The sequence below is a fragment of the Salvelinus fontinalis genome, chromosome 1, assembly GCF_029448725.1.
Source record: "Salvelinus fontinalis isolate EN_2023a chromosome 1, ASM2944872v1, whole genome shotgun sequence".
NCBI lineage: Eukaryota > Metazoa > Chordata > Actinopteri > Salmoniformes > Salmonidae > Salvelinus > Salvelinus fontinalis.
This window is the reverse complement of record NC_074665.1, coordinates 88,975,375-88,997,289: the sequence shown is the minus strand read 5'-3', so window position 1 is coordinate 88,997,289 and position 21,915 is coordinate 88,975,375. Positions and strand designations below refer to the sequence as shown.

General features: G+C 42.9%; 1 protein-coding gene across 4 annotated transcripts in view; it reads left to right on the top strand.

Moving 5' to 3' along the window:
• LOC129863410 (phosphatase and actin regulator 2-like) overlaps nt 1–20,701 on the top strand; it is a 74,943-nt gene extending 54,242 nt beyond the window's left edge. For 2 of the 4 annotated variants that reach the window (XM_055935397.1, XM_055935388.1), the window contains exons 6-13: nt 4,911–5,445; nt 7,200–7,384; nt 8,036–8,192; nt 9,839–9,894; nt 14,888–14,949; nt 16,213–16,350; nt 16,974–17,050; nt 17,208–20,700. In XM_055935397.1, the coding sequence (XP_055791372.1) occupies nt 4,911–5,445; nt 7,200–7,384; nt 8,036–8,192; nt 9,839–9,894; nt 14,888–14,949; nt 16,213–16,350; nt 16,974–17,050; nt 17,208–17,223 (1,226 nt within the window). In that variant the 3' untranslated portion in view covers nt 17,224–20,700. Of the gene's footprint in view, nt 1–4,910; nt 5,446–7,199; nt 7,385–8,035; nt 8,193–9,838; nt 9,895–14,887; nt 14,950–16,212; nt 16,351–16,973; nt 17,051–17,207 lie in introns of all 4 variants that reach the window. The other 2 variants (XM_055935380.1, XM_055935405.1) reach the window with 2 other exon arrangements.
• The last annotated feature ends 1,214 nt before the right edge of the window (nt 20,702–21,915 follow it).

Here is a 21,915-nt window from a genome sequence, read left to right as displayed (position 1 = left end):
GCCTCTATCCGCAATACGGCCTCTATCCGCTATACGGCCTCTATCCGCTATACGGCCTCTATCCGCAATACGGCCTCTATCCGCTATACGGCCTCTATCCGCTATACGGCCTCTATCCGCTATACGGCCTCTATCCGCTATACGGCCTCTATCCGCAATACGGCCTCTATCCGCTATACGGCCTCTATCCGCAATACGGCCTGCATCCGCTATACGGCCTCTATCCGCAATACGGCCTGCATCCGCAATACGGCCTCTATCCGCAATACGGCCTCTATCCGCAATACGGCCTCTATCCGCTATACGGCCTCTATCCGCAATACGGCCTCTATCCGCTATACGGCCTCTATCCGCTATACGGCCTCTATCCACAATACGGCCTGCATCCGCAATACGGCCTCTATCCGCAATACGGCCTCTATCCGCAATACGGCCTCTATCCGCAATACGGCCTCTATCCGCTATACGGCCTCTATCCGCTATACGGCCTCTATCCGCTATACGGCCTCTATCCGCAATACGGCCTCTATCCGCAATACGGCCTGCATCCGCAATACGGCCTCTATCCGCTATACGGCCTCTATCCGCAATACGGCCTCTATCCGCAATACGGCCTCTATCCGCTATACGGCCTCTATCCGCTATACGGCCTCTATCCGCAATACGGCCTCTATCCGCTATACGGCCTCTATCCGCAATACGGCCTCTATCCGCAATACGGCCTCTATCCGCTATACGGCCTCTATCCGCTATACGGCCTCTATCCGCTATACGGCCTCTATCCGCTATACGGCCTCTATCCGCTATACGGCCTCTATCCGCAATACGGCCTGCATCCGCTATACGGCCTGCATCCGCTATACGGCCTGCATCCGCTATACGGCCTCTATCCGCTATACGGCCTCTATCCGCAATACGGCCTGCATCCGCAATACGGCCTGCATCCGCTATACGGCCTCTATCCGCAATACGGCCTGCATCCGCAATACGGCCTCTATCCGCAATACGGCCTCTATCCGCAATACGGCCCCTATCCGCAATACGACCCCTATCCGCAATACGACCCCTATCCGCAATACGACCCCTATCCGCAATACGACCCCTATCCGCAATACGACCCCTATCCGCAATACGACCCCTATCCGCAATACGACCCCTATCCGCAATACGACCCCTATCCGCAATACGACCCCTATCCGCAATACGACCCCTATCCGCAATACGACCTTTGGAGCACCTTAAATGAAATTTGAGGTAAAAAGGCAAATTCCCACTTCCATCATTCATTGAATCAGATTGCTCAATCAGATTAGCAAATTTAGGCATGACATGCCAGCAACAAACGATGACACTACACATTCAAGTATATCTGACAAAATTATGAAAGACAAGTAATATTTAACTCCGTAAAGTGATTGTGGAAGAGGTGAACAAATTATTGTTGTCTATCAAAAATGACAACCCACTGGTGGTCTGACAACTGGGAAAGAAATTTACTGAGGATAATAGTGGACGATATTGCCACTCCCATTTGCCATATCTTCAATTTAAGCCTACTATAAAGTGTGTGCCCTCAGGCCTGGAGGGAAACAAAAGTCATTCTCTCACCTAAGAACAATAAAGGCCCTTTAACTGGCTCAAATAGCCGACCAATCGGCCTATTACCAAACCTTAGTAAACTTTTCGAAAAAATGGTGTTTGACCAGATACAATGCTATTTCACAGTAAACAAATTGACAACAGAATTTCAGTATGCTTATAGGGAAGGACATTCAACAACCACAGCACTTACACAAATGACTGATGATTGGCTGAGAGAAATTTATGTTAAAAAGATTGTGGGGGCTGTTTTGCTAGACTTCAGTGTGTCTTTTGACATTAACGATCATAGTCTGCTGCTGGAAAACATATGTGTTATGGCTTTACACACCCTGCTATATTGTGGATAAAGAGTTACTTGTCTAACAGAACACAGAGGGTGTTCTTTAATGGAAGCCTCTCCAATATAATCCAGGTAGGACATTTGAACTAGGATTAAATGTCAGGATTGTGAAAAACTGAGTTTAAATGTGCAGGTGAAGTCGGCAGTTTACAAACACCTTATCCAAAGAGATTTAAATTCAGTTTTTCACAATTCCTGACATTTAATCCTAGTAAAAATGTCCTGTCTTAGGGCAGTTAGGATCACCACTTTGTTTTAAGAATGTGAAATGTCAGAAAAATAGTAGAGAATGATTTATTTCAGCTTTTATTTCTGTCATCACATTCCTAGTGGGTCATAAGTTTACATACACTCAATTAGTATTTGGTAGCATTGCCTTTAAATTGCTTAACTTGGGTAACAAGTTTCAGGTAGCCTTCCACAAGCTTCCCACAATAAGTTGGGTGAATTTTGGCCCATTCCTCCTTACAGAGCTGGTGTAACTGAGTCAGGTTTGTAGGCCTCCTTGCTCGCACACGCTTTTCCAGTTCTGCCCACAAATGTTCTATGGGATTGAGGTCAGGGCTTTGTGATGGCCACTCCAATACCTTGACTTTGTTGTCCTTAAGCCATTTTGCCACAATTTTGGAAGTATGCTTGGGGTCATTGTCCATTTGGAAGACCCATTTGCGACCAAGCTTTAACATCCTGACTGATGTCTTGAGATGCTTTTTCAATATATCCACACAATTTTATTTTCTCATGATGCCATCTATCTTGTGAAGTGCACCAGTCCCTCCTGCAGAAAAGCACCCCAACAACATGATGCTGCCACCCCCGTGCTTCACAGTTGGGATGGTGTTCTTCTGCTTGCAAGCCTCCCCCTTTTTCCTCCAAACATAACGATGGTCATTATGGCCAAACAGTTCTATTTGTGTTTCATCAGACCAGAGGACATTTCTCCAAAAAGTACAGTCTTTGTCCCCATGTGCAGTTGCAAACCATAGTCTGGCTTTTTTATGGCGGTTTTGGAGCAGTTGCTTCTTCCTTGCTTAGCGGCCTTTTAGGTTATGTCGATATAGGACTTGTTTTACTGTGGATATAGATACTTTTGTACCTGTTTCCTCCAGCATCTTCACAAGGTCCTTTGCTGTTTTTCTTGGAATGATTTGCACTTTTCACACCAAAGTACGTTTATCTCTAGGAGACAGAACGTGTCTCCTTCCTGAGCGGTATGACGGCTACGTGATCCCATGGTGTTTATACTTGCGTACTATTGTTTTACTGATGAACGTGGTACCTTCAGGCATTTGGAAAGATGAACTAGATGAACTAGACTTGTGGAGGTCCACCATTTATTTTCAGAGGTCTTGGCTGATTTCTTTTGATTTTCCCATGATGTCAAGCAAAGAGGCACTGAGTTTGAAGGTAGGCCTTGAAATACATCCACAGGTACACCTCCAATTGACTCAAATGATGTCAATTAGCCTATCAAAAGCTTCTAAAGCCATGACATTATTTTCTGGAATTTTCCAAGCTGTTTAAAGGCACAGTCAACTTAGTGTATCTGAACTTACTCCACTGGAATTGTGATACAGGGAATTGTAAGTGAAATAATCTGTCTGTAAACAATTTTTGGAAAAATAACTTGTGTCATGCACAAAGTAGATGTCCTAACTGACTTGCCAAAACTGTAGTTTGTTAACAAGAAATGTGGTGTGGTTGAAAAACGAATTTTAATGACTCCAACCTAAGTGTATGTAAACTTCCGACTTCAACTGTATGTGGTAGTAGAGTAGGAGCCTGAGGGCACACACTTAATGGGTTGTGAAATATGTTGTGAATGTTTTGTCATGTTTTTAAAATTGTATAACTGCCTTAATTTTGCCCCAGGAACAGTAGCTGCAGCCTTAGCAGCAGCTAATGGGGATCCATAATAACTACAAATACAAATACCTCTATCCACAATACGACCTCTGTCAACAATACGAACTCTGTCCACAATACGACCTCTGTCCACAATACGACCTCTGTCCACAATACGACCTCTGTCCACAATACGACCTCTGTCCACAATACGAACTCTGTCCACAATACGACCTCTGTCCACAATACGAACTCTGTCCACAATACGAACTCTGTCCACAATACGAACTCTGTCCACAATACGAACTCTGTCCACAATACGAACTCTGTCCACAATGCGAACTCTGTCCACAATGCGAACTCTGTCCACAATACGACCTCTGTCCACAATACGACCTCTGTCCACAATACGACCTCTGTCCACAATACGAACTCTGTCCACAATACGAACTCTGTCCACAATACGACCTCTGTCCACAATACGAACTCTGTCCACAATGCGAACTCTGTCCACAATGCGAACTCTGTCCACAATGCGAACTCTGTCCACAATGCGAACTCTGTCCACAATGCGAACTCTGTCCACAATGCGAACTCTGTCCACAATGCGAACTCTGTCCACAATGCGAACTCTGTCCACAATGCGAACTCTGTCCACAATGCGAACTCTGTCCACAATGCGAACTCTGTCCACAATGCGAACTCTGTCCACAATGCGAACTCTTTCACAGCCACTAATAATCTTACCCTGACCCTGGCCGTGACCCCACTCTCCGAGAGTGTCTCAAGGAGAGGGAGGGAGGGAGAGTTGGGATATGCAAAAAATGCGTGCTTATAATACACCCAAACTATTATTATTATTATTATTATTATTATTATTATTATTATTATCTTACTCTTCTATTTCTATCACATGACCACAACATTCTATAGAACGTATATATATATTTGTTATATCATTGACTGTTAATGTTCCAGATTTAAACAAAAGGCTCATGTCTGAAGTCCCTAGGCTCGTCATTTAAAATGACAGCAAAAACAAAAGCGCATAAAATACAACAGGACATCAGCCAGTTTTTGCTGTTGTTTAAAATAAACCTAATGCAGTTTCCTCTCCTCTTAGCCAAATCCTCTCATCCTAAGAAAACTGGAGGCACATCCAAGACCACTGCCCAGTCCTCATCCTCCTCATCGTCCACACCGTGTACCAGAAAGATCTCGAAGGACAGGCCTGCCAATCCAACCGGGACAGAGAAGACCAACAAGCGCGAGCTCCAACTTGCAACTGACCCTTCCCGCTTCTCTGGAGCCCCCAAGGCCTCCCCAGACACAGACAGCCTACCAGGTGAAAGATGGCTCACGGGTCCTGGGGATGGGAACCAGGGGGGTAAGGAGGATCCCTCTTCTGGCCCAGATGGCAGGCCTGCTGCTCAGGATGACTCCTCTCTGCCTGGGGTGGATAAAGACAATGCCTCAGGTGCTGGCCCTCAGGACCCTGGAGAGAAAGCGCCCCTTGTCAACAGCACCACTGAGGACACTTCCTTCACTGAGTCTCAAAACGAGAGCTCCACGGAGGAAGCCCTGGGGACTGGGAAAGATGGAGGTGACCATGAGCAACAGTCGGGGGACGAAGACCATGACTTAGAGAAAAATCTGAGGTATGTCTCTAGTGCAGAAAAGCCATTTTATGGGGTTTCAGACAGAGAAAAAACAGCACAGAAAATGTTATTGTTCAGCAATGCCACAAAGCCACTTCATAAGGGTATGAACAACAGAATTAGAATGACATTTATATTGTATGAACATTCTTGCAGACAGAACCATATAGTTGAAGTTTCATTATTTTTGAAGTATGTTCCCAGGCTGTACTGTGGTATTCTGCTAGCTACTGTACTCCAAACACCTACTGGAGCAGCTGAACAGATGCTTGCTGAAAATCTATATTGAGGCATGGCAATGTTCGTTCATCATCTCACAGAACGACATTTATCAGAAAAGGTTGAGAGTTTTGAGACGCATCTGATTTAAGCATGGCCTTGTTAATCATGAGCATCCTGCTACAGATATAGGGTCTTAATTTGATCACCCTGTTACTTGAGAACTTTCTTACAATGCAGGACATTTTAAACTTATAGTGTACTTGAGGATTAAAAAGTATTCTGAAGTTTGTAATTTCCACTTAGAAATGTCAGACTTGATTATCCCTTACGAAAGATGTATCAACCCCTACAAAAATGTCCATTAATTATAATCCACATAATATTTCACATTTCCTGTTGCTGCAAGATTCTTTTCCTGCTGTAGCAAACTGGCTCAAATTAAGATCTTACATCTGTATGCGGGAAACACACTCCGTCATATTGTACATGCAGGAATGGAAGGGAAACTAGTTCTAGCTGTCTCCTGCTACAAGGCTTTTGAGTTGTGCACTTTGGGTCCATATAGCAGGTCTGAGTTCATAAAGTGAAGCAGACCTGGGTCAAACACATAAATATTTCAAAGTATATGAGGTACACTTGATGTAGCTTGAATTCTGCACTTTTGGGATCATTCCATTGGTTCTATCAAACCAGGCCAATTAAATCAAGCGCATTTCAAGTATTTGAAAGTAGTTGAGTTATATATTTGACCCATGCTGGTAGTAACTGAAGAAAATAAAAGGGTGTCTTACATCATGATTGCTCTTGCGAAACTTTGGAATGAAATTAGGTGGTATTGGTGGGAAAGCTCTTTACCGCAATCACGATTACCATAATAATACAGTATCCTTTACAAAACTCCATTGAAGGCATGATGTAAGTCTTACTGCACGTGTAAATGGATCAGACAGTTCCAACAGGATGACGGGATGGAGCATGGTGTGACAACCTACCCAATAACAACATTGTTCCCTCATTGTCAGTGTTTTCCAGCTTGATGGTTAGCAGCATTGGGAGTTAAACAGTACTGCAGATTCAGAAGACAGCACAGCAGTGTAAAAAGCTATTCTGTGTGGAATATTGTACTGTATAATTTACTGATATACACTTATTCTCCCAGAGAAGCTGGATCATTTCCCAGGGGTATTGCACTTGGTCATGCGTGGGATGTTCCCCAATGCTGGAAGGGGGGCTTGAGTGAAAAGTTTGGGAACCCCTGCTGTAAGTCACAGAACCCTGTCTGTGATGTATGCCTTCAACCATTGGAAAGAGGATAGTTTATCTTGCATGATGCCAGGTTCATGAGGAAAAACCTTTTGGGAAAGAAAAGGCCTGTTTTCACCAGCGTTTTGGTCTATACACCCTTCATCTGATTTTTTAATCACCGTTTTCCATTATGCAACAAGGACAACAATGGACATGATAAATCAATCAATAGACAAGAATCAATCAAGTAAGAACGCTTTATCAGAGTTTTGATGATATGATTCCAGGCCTACCAATGGGATTGGTGAGAAGCTCCACAGTGTTAACCTGGAGAGCCCAGAGGTTACAGTCATCCCAGACAGCACTACGGAGTCTGACTACCACTCCACAGTCAGCGACTCCGACTCAGATGGGCCCATCCTCTACCGAGACGAAGAAGAGGACGAGGATGACGAGGACGAGTATACCACAAGTAAGGAATCCGTCGCAGATATAGAAGCTTACAGCTAATTGTATTCTAGCCTTTAGTCAGTCAGTCTTCATTTATGCTGTACAGCCTTTGCAACAAATTAATCCATAGCCACTAGTGCACTCACTGCAAAAAGTGAAATCTAAGCAAGCATAAATATCTTATATTGAGAGATAATTCACTTCAAATAAGTGTTGTTCTTTTCTTACCAAGCTAAATTATCTTACGGAAGATCTTTTTGCTTATTTTATTTTATTAACCAAGATATTTGAATCGTCTTAAGGTAAAATATCTTGAAACATTTCTTAATTTTGCTTATTTTAATTAACAACAACAAATTATTTGCCAATGATGTGAGAAAATTTAGCTTGGTAAAAAAACTAAAAAATACATTTTAAGTGAATTATCCCTCTATAAGATATTTAGGCTTGCTTAGATTTCACTTTTACAGTGCTAGAAATAAGGAAAACACCCTTGAAACGAGACTAGAAACATGGACTAGAAACAACCAAAACACAATTGAAAACAATGTCACTTCTTGTGTTTCTTTCTGGGAGGTTTTATATGTACTATTATATGTCTGCACAGAACACTTTCCTACAGTATAAAACTGGGGGGCTAGCTGGATTTACATGATTATTATTGGTTTTGTAGGCTCTCTAGCCAGTAAGATCCGCCGCAGGGACACCCTGGCCATCAGACTTGGCAACCGGCCCAGCAAGAGAGAGCTGGAGGAAAAGAACATCCTGCCTCGTACCTCTGAGACCGAGAGGCAGGAACTCCGCCAGCAGATTCACTCCAAGCTAGTGAGGTACAGAGTACACCCCTGGAGTCATGCACATATACACACACAGACACACACACACCGGTGTTTCCGCTGCACTCATTTTCCTGTGGTGCTGCGCAACGGCAAAATCATTGCCGCCACGCAACAATGGAACATGAATTCCTGTGAAAACAAAACGAACAATTAATAGAAAAATCGAACAACCCCATAGTAGAATAGTTTATCTATTTACCTAGTCGGCTAGATAAATCTATTTACCTAGTCGGATAAATAAATATTCCTCTCGTGGTGCATTCATGTTATAAGTGCCACAAGGAGGGAAACATGCATTCTGACAAGTAGTCAATGCACAACAATTCTTGCAATCGTGAAAACAACAGTTTTAATGGCTTTTGTTTGGGAATCCCAGCTTTCCATTCCTACTTTATTTATTTCTCAACTCATAAATATGCACGGAATACGCCATTTTAAACCTGGGGTTTTTAACAGACGCATGGTTACACATTACCACTCCGCAATTCACAGTGTGCATAGGGGAGAGTGGGGCTAAATGTAACACTGGTTAGTTGTAGGCCTCTACCTCAAAATAATTTATTTGGAATGACATACAAAAATTGTGATGAGTGATAATATTTTTTGTTGAGCAAGAGTAGTGGAAACAGGGTAAGTGTTGGGGGGAAAATTGTGACATGAAGTGGTTTCTGTGAGAAGTACAGGCAGGGGGCTTTTTACCCCAGGTGGCAAGTTACCCTAAGTTACCCTAACAGGTAGGCCTACATTATATTCAGTGTTTATGCAAGTTTTTTGGGACATAAAATGAATCAATATGATAACTAGTTAAAAGATCACATTTGAGATCTGGCTAATGATTAGCCCAATAGGGTAAATGCAGATAGGCAAACCCATGCTTCAGCCTATTTATTTGTGCTTGGCAGCATCAGTTGGGCTAAAGGGGATAATGTTTATTGCTAATAGCATAGCTGGTAATATGGACCATGCATAGGCTATATACTGTACAAGGCCCAATATGTTAAAATCATTTTACTAATGTGTTATTGGGCTAATTTCTGGAGGTGGAAATTCTATTTTAGATGCTGTCAGCATAATTATTTGAATTAATCCTTTTAAAAAGTTACCAGAACTGAGCTCCTCAGTCCTTCTACATAAAAATTAAAGGAGGGACCCACTCCCCTCCGCAACCTTTTCCCCTCGCAACCTTTTCCCCTCACTCCTTTTTCCCCCACTGCTACACATGTTTCCAGAGGAAACACTGACACACACCACTGTCTGAAGCAGCAGTAGGTGTCTCTAGCTTTGGGATCCACCACTCCAGAAGACCCGGCATGCCTTGCTGTGGGTAAAACCCGAGGCTTCTTCTAAGATTCCACTCATCAGTGGGGGGGTTGATAACATTACCCTGGGCTATTAAAGTTGTGGATAGAATAATGAGTTGTGATGGAGCCAAGTCTCCAAAACCTACAGTATGTGTTTGTCATCAAGATTGTATCTAATCTGAAATAACTGTTCTGGTGTGAGATTCCTGAAAATTTGGTAGCACTAAAATCATCTTTCATCTAAGGGACTTAAAATGATCCTAGTGCTACAAAGCTGTTGGGTAACAAATCACAGTGGTGTTGTCTCACCTCCTTCTCCCTCTCTGTCCCTCACAGACGACTTAGTCAGAGGCCCAGTACTGAGGAACTGGAGCAGAGGAACATTCTGAAACGTGAGTGATCACGGACGGACAGCACCACAGACGGACAGCACCACAGACGGACAGCACCACAGACGGACAGCACCACAGACGGACAGCACCACAGACGGACAGCACCACAGACGGACAGCACCATAGACTGCACCACAGACTGCACCACACTGGCCCCAGTCAGACAGGAACAAACTGGTCCCAGTCAGACCACAGACAGACATGACCACACTGGCTCCAGTCAGACCACAGACAGACAGGACCACACTGGCCCCAGTCAGACCACAGACAGACAGGACCACACTGGCTCCAGTCAGACCACAGACAGACAGGACCACACTGGCCCCAGTCAGACCACAGACAGACAGGACCACACTGGCCCCAGTCAGACCACAGACAGACAGAACCACACTGGCCCCAGTCAGACCACAGACAGACAGGACCACACTGGCCCCAGTCAGACCACAGACAGACAGGACCACACTGGCCCCAGTCAGACCACAGACAGACAGGACCACACTGGCTCGTCAGACCACAGACAGACAGGACCACACTGGCCCCAGTCAGACAGGAACAAACTGGCCCCAGTCAGACCACAGACAGACATGACCACACTGGCCCCAGTCAGACCACAGACAGACATGACCACACTGGCCCCAGTCAGACCACAGACAGACATGACCACACTGGCCCCAGTCAGACCACAGACAGACAGGACCACACTGGCCCCAGTCAGACCACAGACAGACAGGACCACACTGGCCCCAGTCAGACCACAGACAGACAGGACCACACTGGCTCCAGTCAGACCACAGACAGACAGGACCACACTGGCCCCAGTCAGACCACAGACAGACAGGACCACACTGGCCCCAGTCAGACCACAGACAGACATGACCACACTGGCCCCAGTCAGACCACAGACAGACAGGACCACACTGGCCCCAGTTAGACCACAGACAAATAGGACCACACTGGCCCCAGTCCCTGTTTGTCTTTGGTCATTATAGATCAGTTCAGTTCCACATGACCTTAATAGGCTGATGACGTTATCCCATTCACTCAAAGGTTGATGCTAGACTAGTGGTCCTCTAGTTTGCAATGCCAGGATAGTTGGTTCGATTCCCGGGACTACCTCAATCTAGCCATTAATATGGTCGGCTCATAATAAGTTGTTATTCTGGATTGTGCATCAAGGTCTAATGTTGCATTGCAGTGGAGGCTGCTGAGTGGAAGATGGCTCATAATAATGGCTGGATTGAGGTAGTCCCGGGAAAAATGCATGTGCGCATGACTTTCATCCAAAGCGACTAACAGAACCTAGAGTATATAGTTAGGTTTTCATAAGGAGACGGTGTATGAGTTAGCCTTACAGGTTTTCATAAGGAGACGGTGTATGAATTAGCCTTACAGGTTTTCATAAGGAGACGGTGTATGAATTAGCCTTACGGGTTTTCATAAGGAGACGGTGTATGAATTAGCCTTACGGGTTTTCATAAGGAGACGGTGTATGAATTAGCCTTACGGGTTTTCATAAGGAGACGGTGTATGAATTAGCCTTACAGGTTTTCATAAGGAGACAGTGTATGAGTTAGCCTTACGGGTTTTCATAAGGAGACGGTGTATGAATTAGCCTTACGGGTTTTCATAAGGAGACGGTGTATGAGTTAGCCTTACGGGTTTTCATAAGGAGACGGTGTATGAATTAGCCTTACGGGTTTTCATAAGGAGACGGTGTATGAATTAGCCTTACGGGTTTTCATAAGGAGACGGTGTATGAATTAGCCTTACGGGTTTTCATAAGGAGACGGTGTATGAATTAGCCTTACGGGTTTTCATAAGGAGACGGTGTATGAATTAGCCTTACAGGTTTTCATAAGGAGACGGTGTACACTACCGGTCAAAAGTTTTAGAACACCTACTCATTCCAGGGTTTTTCTTTAGTTTGACTATTTTCCACATTGCAGAATAATAATGAAGACATCCAAACTATGAAATAACACATATGGAATCATGTAGTAATCAAAAAAGTGTTAAACAAATCAAAATATATTTTATATTTGAGATTCTTCAAATAGCCACCCTTTGCCTTGATGACAGCTTTGCACACACTTGGCGTTCTCTCAACCAGCTTCATGAGGTAGTCACCTGGAATGCATTTCAATTAACAGGTGTGCCTTGTTAAAAGTTAATTTGTGGAATTTCTTTCCTTCTTAATGCGTTTGAACCAATCAGATGTGTTGTGACAAGGTAGGGGTGGTATACAGAAGATAGCCCTATTTGGTAAAAGACCAAGTCCATATTATGGCAAGAACAGCTCAAATAAGCAAATAGAAACGACATTCCATCATTACTTTAAGACATGAAGGTCAGTCAATATGGAATATTTCAAGAACTGAAAGTTTTTCTTCAGGTGCAGTCGCAAAAACCATCAAGCGCTAGGATGAAACTGGCTCTCATGAGGACCGCCACTGGAATGGAAGACCCAGAATTACCTCTGCTGCAGAGGATATGTTCATTAGAGTTACCAGCCTCAGAAATTACAGCCCAAATAAATTCTTCAGAGTTCAAGTAACAGACATCTCAACATCAACTGTTCAGAGGAGACTGTGAATCAGGCCTTCATGGTCGAATTTCTGCAAAGAAACCACTACTAAAGGACACCAATAAGAAGAAAAGACTTGCCTGGGCCAAGAAACACAAGCAATGGACATTAGACCAGTGGAAATCTGTCCTTTGGTCTGGAGTCCAAATTGGAGATTTTTGGTTCCAACCTTCGTGTCTTTGTGAGACATGCTGTGGGTGAACGGATAATCTGCTCTGTATTTCCAACCGTAAAGCTTGGAGAAGGAGGTGTTATGGTGTGGGGGTGCATTGCTGGTGACACTGATTTATTTAGAATTCAAGGCACACTTAACCAGCATGGCTACCACAGCATTCTGCAGCAATACGCCATCCCAGCTGGTTTGGGCTTAGTGGGACTATCATTTGTTTTTCAACAGGACATTGACCCAAAATACCTCCAGGCTGTGTAAGGGCTATTTTACAGAGAAGGAGAGTGATGGAGTGCTGCATCAGATGACCTGTCCTCCACAATCCCCGACCTCAACCAAATTGAGATGGTTTGGGATGAGTCGGACCACAGAGTGAAGGAAAAGCAGCCAACAAGTGGTCAACAACTCTGTTGGAAAAGCATTCCAAGTGAAGCTGGTTGAGAGAATGCCAAGAGTGTGCAAAGCTGTCATCAAGGCAAAGTGTGGCTATTTGAAGAATCTCAAATGTAAAATATCCTTTGATTTGTTTAACACTTTTTTGGTTACTACATGATTCCATATGTGTCATTTCATAGTTTTGATGTCTTCACTATTATTCTACAATGTAGAAAATAGTAAAACTAAAGAAAAACCCTTGAATGAGTAGGTGTTCTAAAACTTTTGACCGGTAGTGTAGAAATTAGCCTTATAGGTTTTCATAAGGAGAGGTTGTATGTGAATGAATTAGCCTTACAGGTTTTCATTAGAAGACATTGTATGTGAAAGAATTAGCCCGGCTAGAATCCAAGACTAAGGTGAAGTTGTTCTTCTGGCTTGGATAGTTGTGTATCAAAGTCTATTGGTGCATTGCCGTAGAGGGTGCTGAGTGGTGGACGGCTCATAATAATAGCTGGAACGGCGCAAATGGAATGGCATTAAACCATGTGTTTGATGTATTTGATACCATTCCACTGAAACCGCTCCAGCCATTACCGCGAGCCAGTTCTCCCCAATTAAGGTGCCTACGTACCTCCTGTGGTCCATTGATATGGAGGGGGCCAGTTATCGACTGATGGCCCATCTGCTTGCCCAGTTTATTGGTTAGTAAATCAATGTGGGGAAACACATTGCGCCAGATTGAGTATGACCAGTCAAAATAAAACAATTTGAGAGGACAACATCTTGAGCTCTTATTGTGCCAGACAGTTAAAACAATGTTGGTCAGAGAATGGCAGGATAAAAGTCAATAGGAATGTGTTCTTTACAGATCTAGAATCTTAACTTGATCACCCAGTTGCAGTAGAACTTAGTGCATATTAGGTTTTAAAAGGTTTCTGAAGTTTGTAATTTCCACTTTGAAACTTCTGATTGATTTTCCCTTACGAAAAATGTATCAACCCCTAGAAAAGTGTCTATTAAGTGTAATCCACATGAGGATGCACATTTTCTGTTGCTGCAGGATTATTTTCCTGCTGTAGCAAACTGGCTCAAATAAAGATCCTACATGTATGTTTACCTGATCATTCTCTATATCTGCTAGAAGCTAACTTTGTTCTAATCAAATCAAACTTTATCTGAAGTGCATCGGAACACTTCACAGAAAAATCCTAATACCAGTTGATGAACAGGCACAAACATGTTCCTGTAATACGGTCAATGTTCACATGGAGACTTCCTGTCTATTAAACAGGAAGCAGTGAAAGGGGGCCATTTTGTTGTTGTCATCTTGCTTGGGTGTTACTGCATTATTTATGAGATCTTTATGGTGGAATCATAATACATGTGGCTAAGAGAGAGAACCGTTAACTGGCTGTTGCCTTATTGAAAGCAGATGAGTAGCCCTCCAGCGGAACCGCTAACGGCGAAGGTCGCATAGCCTCTCAGGGACGCTATGCACATCTGTTAGACTCTCAACAACTACCTGTTGAAGAATAGAACAATGGTCTATGCTGGGCTTGGGTTTAAAGGGTTGACTATGTATGGTTAACAAAATACAACTCTAAAATCAAAGTTTGTAAGATGTTTTCAGACCTCAAAAGCAGACTTCTGTTGAGATAATTCCATATTCCAGGACATCTGTTTTGTAGATGTAGCCATAAGGCACACTCCAACATCAATTGGAAAGATAAGCACCGTATAATTTCCAGATCTATCTTTTCCATCCATTTGTAGATGACCACATTGCTCAATGAATAATCGCTATATTGGGTAGTAAAGTACCACCCCAGCCAACTTACAACTTCTTTTTAATTTCACTGCAGAGACAAATGATGCTGATCAACATGAAGCCATACAAGAGATTAAAAGGAGGCTCTCCCGAAAGGTACTGTCATTTATTCTATGTTTAGGTAAGCCTGCTGAATGTCTGCATCTCATTGATTTTATGTCTGATGACTTGTGTTGATATTTGTGGTACACATATCCATCTGGTGGACATAACCGGAACTGAATAAACTGGAACCAAACACATTTCAAACTCATTCACTGAATTACCAGATAACGTCTTAGTTTCTGAATTACCAATAAAATGTCAATCTCATTGACTGAATTACCAAACAATTTCTTAATTTATGAATTACCAAACAAATGTCAAACTCATTTAGGGTTATACAACGTGAGGGGGTGCACACATGGTCACATTCAGAACCCACATTGAAGGTGGAGGCAGATTATTGTGTTTATTCCATTGTTTCAAAAAGTATAATAGAAAATAACAAACTCATCATTTTAGAGTTTTTTGACAAGCCAAAATTCAGCAACTGTATGACTCAGTTGCCACAGTGCATACTGTAGGGCATTCCAGCTTTGTGTGAGAAGCATGCTTCAGTGTAGTATCAGGCTGCTTGAAATTCCTCTGATTGCTCGCCCCTGTGGTGGCAGGGGGAAGAGGGAATTTTCCAGGGTTAGGCCAACACTGCTTGACCTTAGATATAATGAGAACTGGAGTGTAGTTTCAACACAATGCTCCTGTATGGCATTGTGGAAGGACTTAAACTCTTCCAACAACTCTCTATCCATCTCCCATGCCGCAGCTGTCTTGTCTAGAAGTCACACTTTACAGTTGTCAATCACTGGCTACTTACACTGAGTATGCCAAACATTAGGAACACCCCCTCAAAACAGCTTCAATTCGTCAGGGCATGGACTCTACAAGGTGTCGAAAGCGTTCCACAGGGATGCTGGCCCATGTTGACTCCAATGCTTCCCACAGTTGTGTCAAGTTGGCTGTATGTCCTTTGGGTGGTGGACCATTCTTGATACACACCAAGCAACGTTGCAGTTCTTGACACATACTGATGCACCTGGCACCTACTACCATACCCCGTTCAAAGGCACTTCAATCTTTTGTCTTGGTCTTTCACCCTCTTAATGGCACACATACACAATCCATGTCTCAATTGTCTCAAGGCTTAGTCCTTCTTCAACATGTCTCCTCCCCTTCAGCCACACTCACTGAAGTGGATTTAACAAGTGACATCAATAAGGGATCATAGCTTTCACCTGGATTCACCTGGTCAGTATGTCATGGAAAAAGCAGTTGTTCCTAATGTTTTGTCCACTCTGTATATTTTGTGTGTTTGTATAGTTGAGTGTGAGGCCGACAGTAGCAGAGCTGGTGGCTCGGCGGATTCTGCGCTTCAATGAGTACGTGGAGTGCACAGATGCTAAGGACTATGACCGTCGCGCAGACAAGCCCTGGGCCAGGCTCACGCCAGCTGACAAAGTGGGTTCCAGACTCCTACTGTATAATGTTATTGCTAAAGCGACTAAAACACTTGACATTCACAATGCCATTAAATACTTGGAATAAGAGAGGTTATAAAAAGGCATAATTAAAAAACTTTTTGTAGCATTTTCTTCCTCGTGTATTCCAGCTACCTGAACAATGCTATAAATATATTATTCACAGATAATGAGTTATATACCATTTCATCTTCAGTTATATTAAATATGTTGCCTGTCTAAAGCTATTGATGGTCTGATAGTTTGACAATGAATCCATAAATTTGACAATTAATCTATGAATCCTGCTATCAATAAAGAACTGAATTTTTATATTCCCTCAGGCTGCTATCCATATAGAACTGAATGTTTATATTCCCTCAGGCTGCTATCCGTATAGAACTGAATGTTTATATTCCCTCAGGCTGCTATCCATATAGAACTGAATGTTTATATTCCCTCAGGCTGCTATCCATATAGAACTGAATGTTTATATTCCCTCAGGCTGCTATCCATATAGAACTGAATGTTTATATTCCCTCAGGCTGCTATCCATATAGAACTGAATGTTTATATTCCCTCAGGCTGCTATCCATATAGAACTGAATGTTTATATTCCCTCAGGCTGCTATCCGTAAAGAACTGAATGAGTTCAAAAGCAAAGAGATGGAAGTTCATGAAGAAAGCAAGCAATTTACCAGGTAATGACAACTTGAACGTTATTGATCCCCAGCCATTACACTTCATTATGAGTCACACAAGATAAACTGCTGTTTGATTTAGGCCTAGTAACAGTGTGCTATAAGGTGCATACTGCAGTTCTGATCCAACAGTGTCTGTTTCCCTGTGCCTTGGCAGATTCCATCGGCCCTGAGGCATTTCTCTCTCCAGTGGGGGTGCTGGTCAGCTGCCGGCACTGCCTAAAGGCTCTCTCTCCCCGCTGCGGGCTTCACCATCGGGCTTTTCCCCGGAGCCTGGGGCCTGGATGCCCCTAGGCACGGACACATGGACACCGTCTCCCAGGGCCAACCTGTCTCCAGCTCTACAGATCAATAGAGGTTGATTACATTGGGCCACACCTGCTTACACAGACCAGACTGGGCTTTAGTGCTGTGTGAAAAGTGACAGAGAGAGAGGCCAGTATCCATGAAGGACAAAACTGTTGCACTTTGTAACACAGCACTGATTTCATTACCCACATACTTTTTGGCTTCCCTAAAGCACCTTAACAGGCCCTGACCAAGTCCCCATGGACTGGAAGGGAAATGGTTTTGCAACTATGACAATGTTGTAGGTTAGGCAAGTCCAGCCAAAGGTAACAGTAATCAAATCAATGTTTATTTGTGATATGCACAGGATATAACGTAAACCGTGCAATGCAATGCTTACTTGCAAGCTTCCTCAACAGTTAAATGACAAATATAACCAAATCAGACACAAAGTCCTTAACTTAACGTAATCATGGAAGTGCATGGAAAGGTGTTAGGAAGAAAAGGTTACGTTTACCGCCACGTGGTCTTGATGGTGGAAATTAAGGTGTGTGGGTCTTGTTTTAAGGGGTGATTGTTGATGCTGATCTCAAAGTGGCTGGGACAACATGAATTTTGCCTAGATAGTAAGGAATATGTATCGTTACTGTTTTTGTCATGTTTTCTGGAACACTTACCATTATTGAGCATATCTTTTACAGAGACAGAGCAGAGTGAACCCTATTGATCTATGTAGGCTATTCTTCCATTCTCTCTTTCCAAATTTAGAGCAAGTTCAGAACACATTGGTCTGCCCTTCAGATTGGTTGAGCTGTTAATAATGGATGGTCTGTGTAGTTTGAAAGTATATGATAAATGTTAGTATTTTACGGTCCCAGATGAATCCATTGAGCTTTTTTCCTGGTCATAAAATGTGAAGCATTTCTTTGATATTTCTGTGATGAGGTGCACCAATCAATTTACATTCATTTCAGACTGCTAAGGGCAGCTGTAGAATATAGGAGGGGAACCATAGTATTCATGCCAATGTTTTTCTCATTCTATGGATTTTTTGTACATAATGTATATCAGATGCATGATCACAAGTTTACTGCCAATTACTCGATAGATTTTTACATGTGATGTGATGTACAGGATTAGTTTGTTATTGATGGCGCTATGTACTGTTCATATGTGAGTACTGTATCTTTGAATTATGCCTGTACATAATATTCATGTATATACAGTACCAGTCAAAAGTTTGGACACACCTGCTCATTAAAGGGTTTTTCTTTATTTTGACTATTTTCTACATAGTAGAATAATAGTGAAGACATCAAAACTATGAAATAACACATATGGTATCATGTAGTAACCAAAAAAGTGTTAAACAAAATCTAAATATATTTTTGATTTTATATTAATCAAAGTAGCCACCCTTTGCCTTGATCACAGCTTTGCACATTCTTGGCATTCTCTCAACCAGCTTCATGAGGAATGCTTTTCCAACAGTCTTGAATGAACCAAAAATCTCACATTTAGACTCATCAGACCAAAGGACATACTTCAATCGGTCTAATGTCCATTGCTCATGTTTCTTGGGCCACGCAAGTATTTTCTTCTTATTGGTGTCCTTTAGTACTGGTTTCTTTGCAGCAATTCGACCATGAAGGCCTGATTCACGCAGTCTCTTCTGAACAGTTGATGTTGAGATGTCTATTACTTGAACTCTGAAGCATTTATTTGGGCTGCAATTTCTGAGGCTGGTAACTCTAATGAACTTATCCTTTGCAGCAGAGGTAACTGTGAGTCTTCCTTTCCTGTGGCAGTCCTCATGAGAGCCAGTTTCATAGCGCTTGATGGTTTTTGCGACTGCAATTGAAGAAACTTTCAAAGTTCTTGGACTGTCGTTTCTCTTTGCTTATTTGAGCTGTTCTTGACATAATATAGACTTGGTCTTTTACCAAATAGGGCTATCTTCTGTGTACCACCCATACCTTGTCACAACACAACTGATTGGCTCAAATGCATTAAGAAGGAAAAAAATTCCACAAATTAACTTTTAACAAGACACACCTGTTAATTGAAATGCATTCCAGGTGACTACCTCATGAAGCTGGTTGAGAGAATGCCAAGGGTGCAAAGCTGTCATCAAGGCAAAAGGTGGCTACTTTAAAGAATATAAAATATATTTTGATTTGTTTAACACTTTTTTGGTTACTACATGATTCCATATGTGTTATTTCATAGTTTGGATGTCTTCATTATTATTCTGCAATGTGGAAAATTGTCCAAATAAAGAAAAACCCTGGAATGAGTAGATGTCCAAACTTTAGACTGGTACTGTACATGTATTGCCACTCCCATATCCATCATGCATATAGGAGGTCTATATGTGCATTATATGCCTCTAAATTGCTTTATTGTTCCGTTGTTGATCACATACATAGATACCATTTATGCGAACCATCAACGGTGTATGCTCAGGAAGAAGATGCCATAACCCTTCAGTATTAGCTACATAGAATAAATGTGACCCCATGGCCACTGAAACGGTGTAATATGTTGACTTAGGGCTCTATTCAATCAGATCCTCTTAAAAATTTAAATATTCACACTGAATTCACACACTGCAGTGAAATGTGTTGTTTTACAGGGTCAGTCATAGTAGTACAGTGCCCATGGAGCAAATTAGGGTTAAGTGCCTTCCTCAAGGGCATATCGACAGATTTTTCACCTTGTTGACTCGGGTATTTGAACCAGTGACCTTTTGGTTACTTGCCCAACGCTCTAACTACTAGGCTACCTGCAAAAGCTTCTAATAACCTGTTTTTGCTTTGTCATTATGGGGTAATGTGTGTAGATTGATGAGGGAAAAAAGTAATTTAATCAATTTTAGAATAAGGCTGTAACGTAACAAATGTTGAAAAAGTCAAGGTGTTTGAATACTTTCCGAATGCACTGTATATATTTATATATAAAAATATCTATGTGTATATATATATGTGTATGTGTGTGTGTATATACACTGCTCAAAAAAATAAAGGGAACACTTAAACAACACAATGTAACTCCAAGTCAATCACACTTCTGTGAAATCAAACTGTCCACTTAGGAAGCAACACTGATTGACAATAAATTTCACATGCTGTTGTGCAAATGGAATAGACAAAAGGTGGAAATTATAGGCAATTAGCAAGACACCCCCCAAAACAGGAGTGATTCTGCAGGTGGTGACCACAGACCACTTCTCAGTTCCTATGCTTCCTGGCTGATGTTTTGGTCACTTTTGAATGCTGGCGGTGCTCTCACTCTAGTGGTAGCATGAGACGGAGTCTACAACCCACACAAGTGGCTCAGGTAGTGCAGTTCATCCAGGATGGCACATCAATGCGAACTGTGGCAAAAAGGTTTGCTGTGTCTGTCAGCGTAGTGTCCAGAGCATGCAGGCGCTACCAGGAGACAGGCCAGTACATCAGGAGACGTGGAGGAGGCCGTAGGAGGGCAACAACCCAGCAGCAGGACCGCTACCTCCGACTTTGTGCAAGGAGGTGCACTGCCAGCGCCCTGCAAAATGACCTCCAGCAGGCCAAAACAAGTCTCTCACCGTTGCCGCCTGCTATAGACCACCCTCTGCCCCCAGCTGTGCTCTGGACACTATATGTGAACTGATTGCCCCCCATCTATCTTCAGAGCTCGTGCTGCTAGGCGACCTAAATTTGAACATGCTCAACACCCCAGCCACCCTACAATCTAAGCTTGATGCCCTCAATCTCACACAAATTATTAATGAACCTACCAGGTACCACCCCAATTCCGTAAACACGGGTACCCTCATAGATATCATCCTAACAAACTTGCCCTCCAAATACACCTCTGCTGTTTTTAACCAAGATCTCAGCGATCACTGCCTCATTGCCTGCATCCGTAATGGGTCAGCGGTCAAACGACCTCCACTCATCACTGTCAAACGCTCCCTGAAACACTTCAGCGAGCAGGCCTTCCTAATTGACCTGGCCGGGGTATCCTGGAAGGATATTGATCTCATCCCGTCAGTAGAGGATGCCTGGTCATTTTTTAAAAATGCCTTCCTCACCATCTTGAATAAGCATGCCCCATTCAAGAAATTTAGAACCAGGAACAGATATAGCCCTTGGTTCTCTCCTGACCTGACTGCCCTTAACCAACAGAAAAACATCCTATGGCGTTCTGCATTAGCATCGAACAGCCCCCGTGATATGCAACTTTTCAGGGAAGCCAGAAACCAATATACACAGGCAGTTAGAACAGCCAAGGCTAGCTTTTTCAAGCAGAAATTTGCTTCCTGCAACACAAATTCAAAAAAGTTCTGGGACACCGTAAAGTCCATGGAGAATAAGAACACCTCCTCCCAGCTTCCAACCGCCCTGAAGATAGGAAACACTGTCACCACCGACAAATCCACTATAATTGAGAATTTCAATAAGCATTTTTCTACGGCTGGCCATGCTTTCCACCTGGCTACCCCTACCCCGGACAACAGCACTGCCCTCCCCTCTGCTACTCGGCCAAGCCTTCCCCATTTCTCTTTCTCCCAAATACAGTCAGCTGATGTTCTT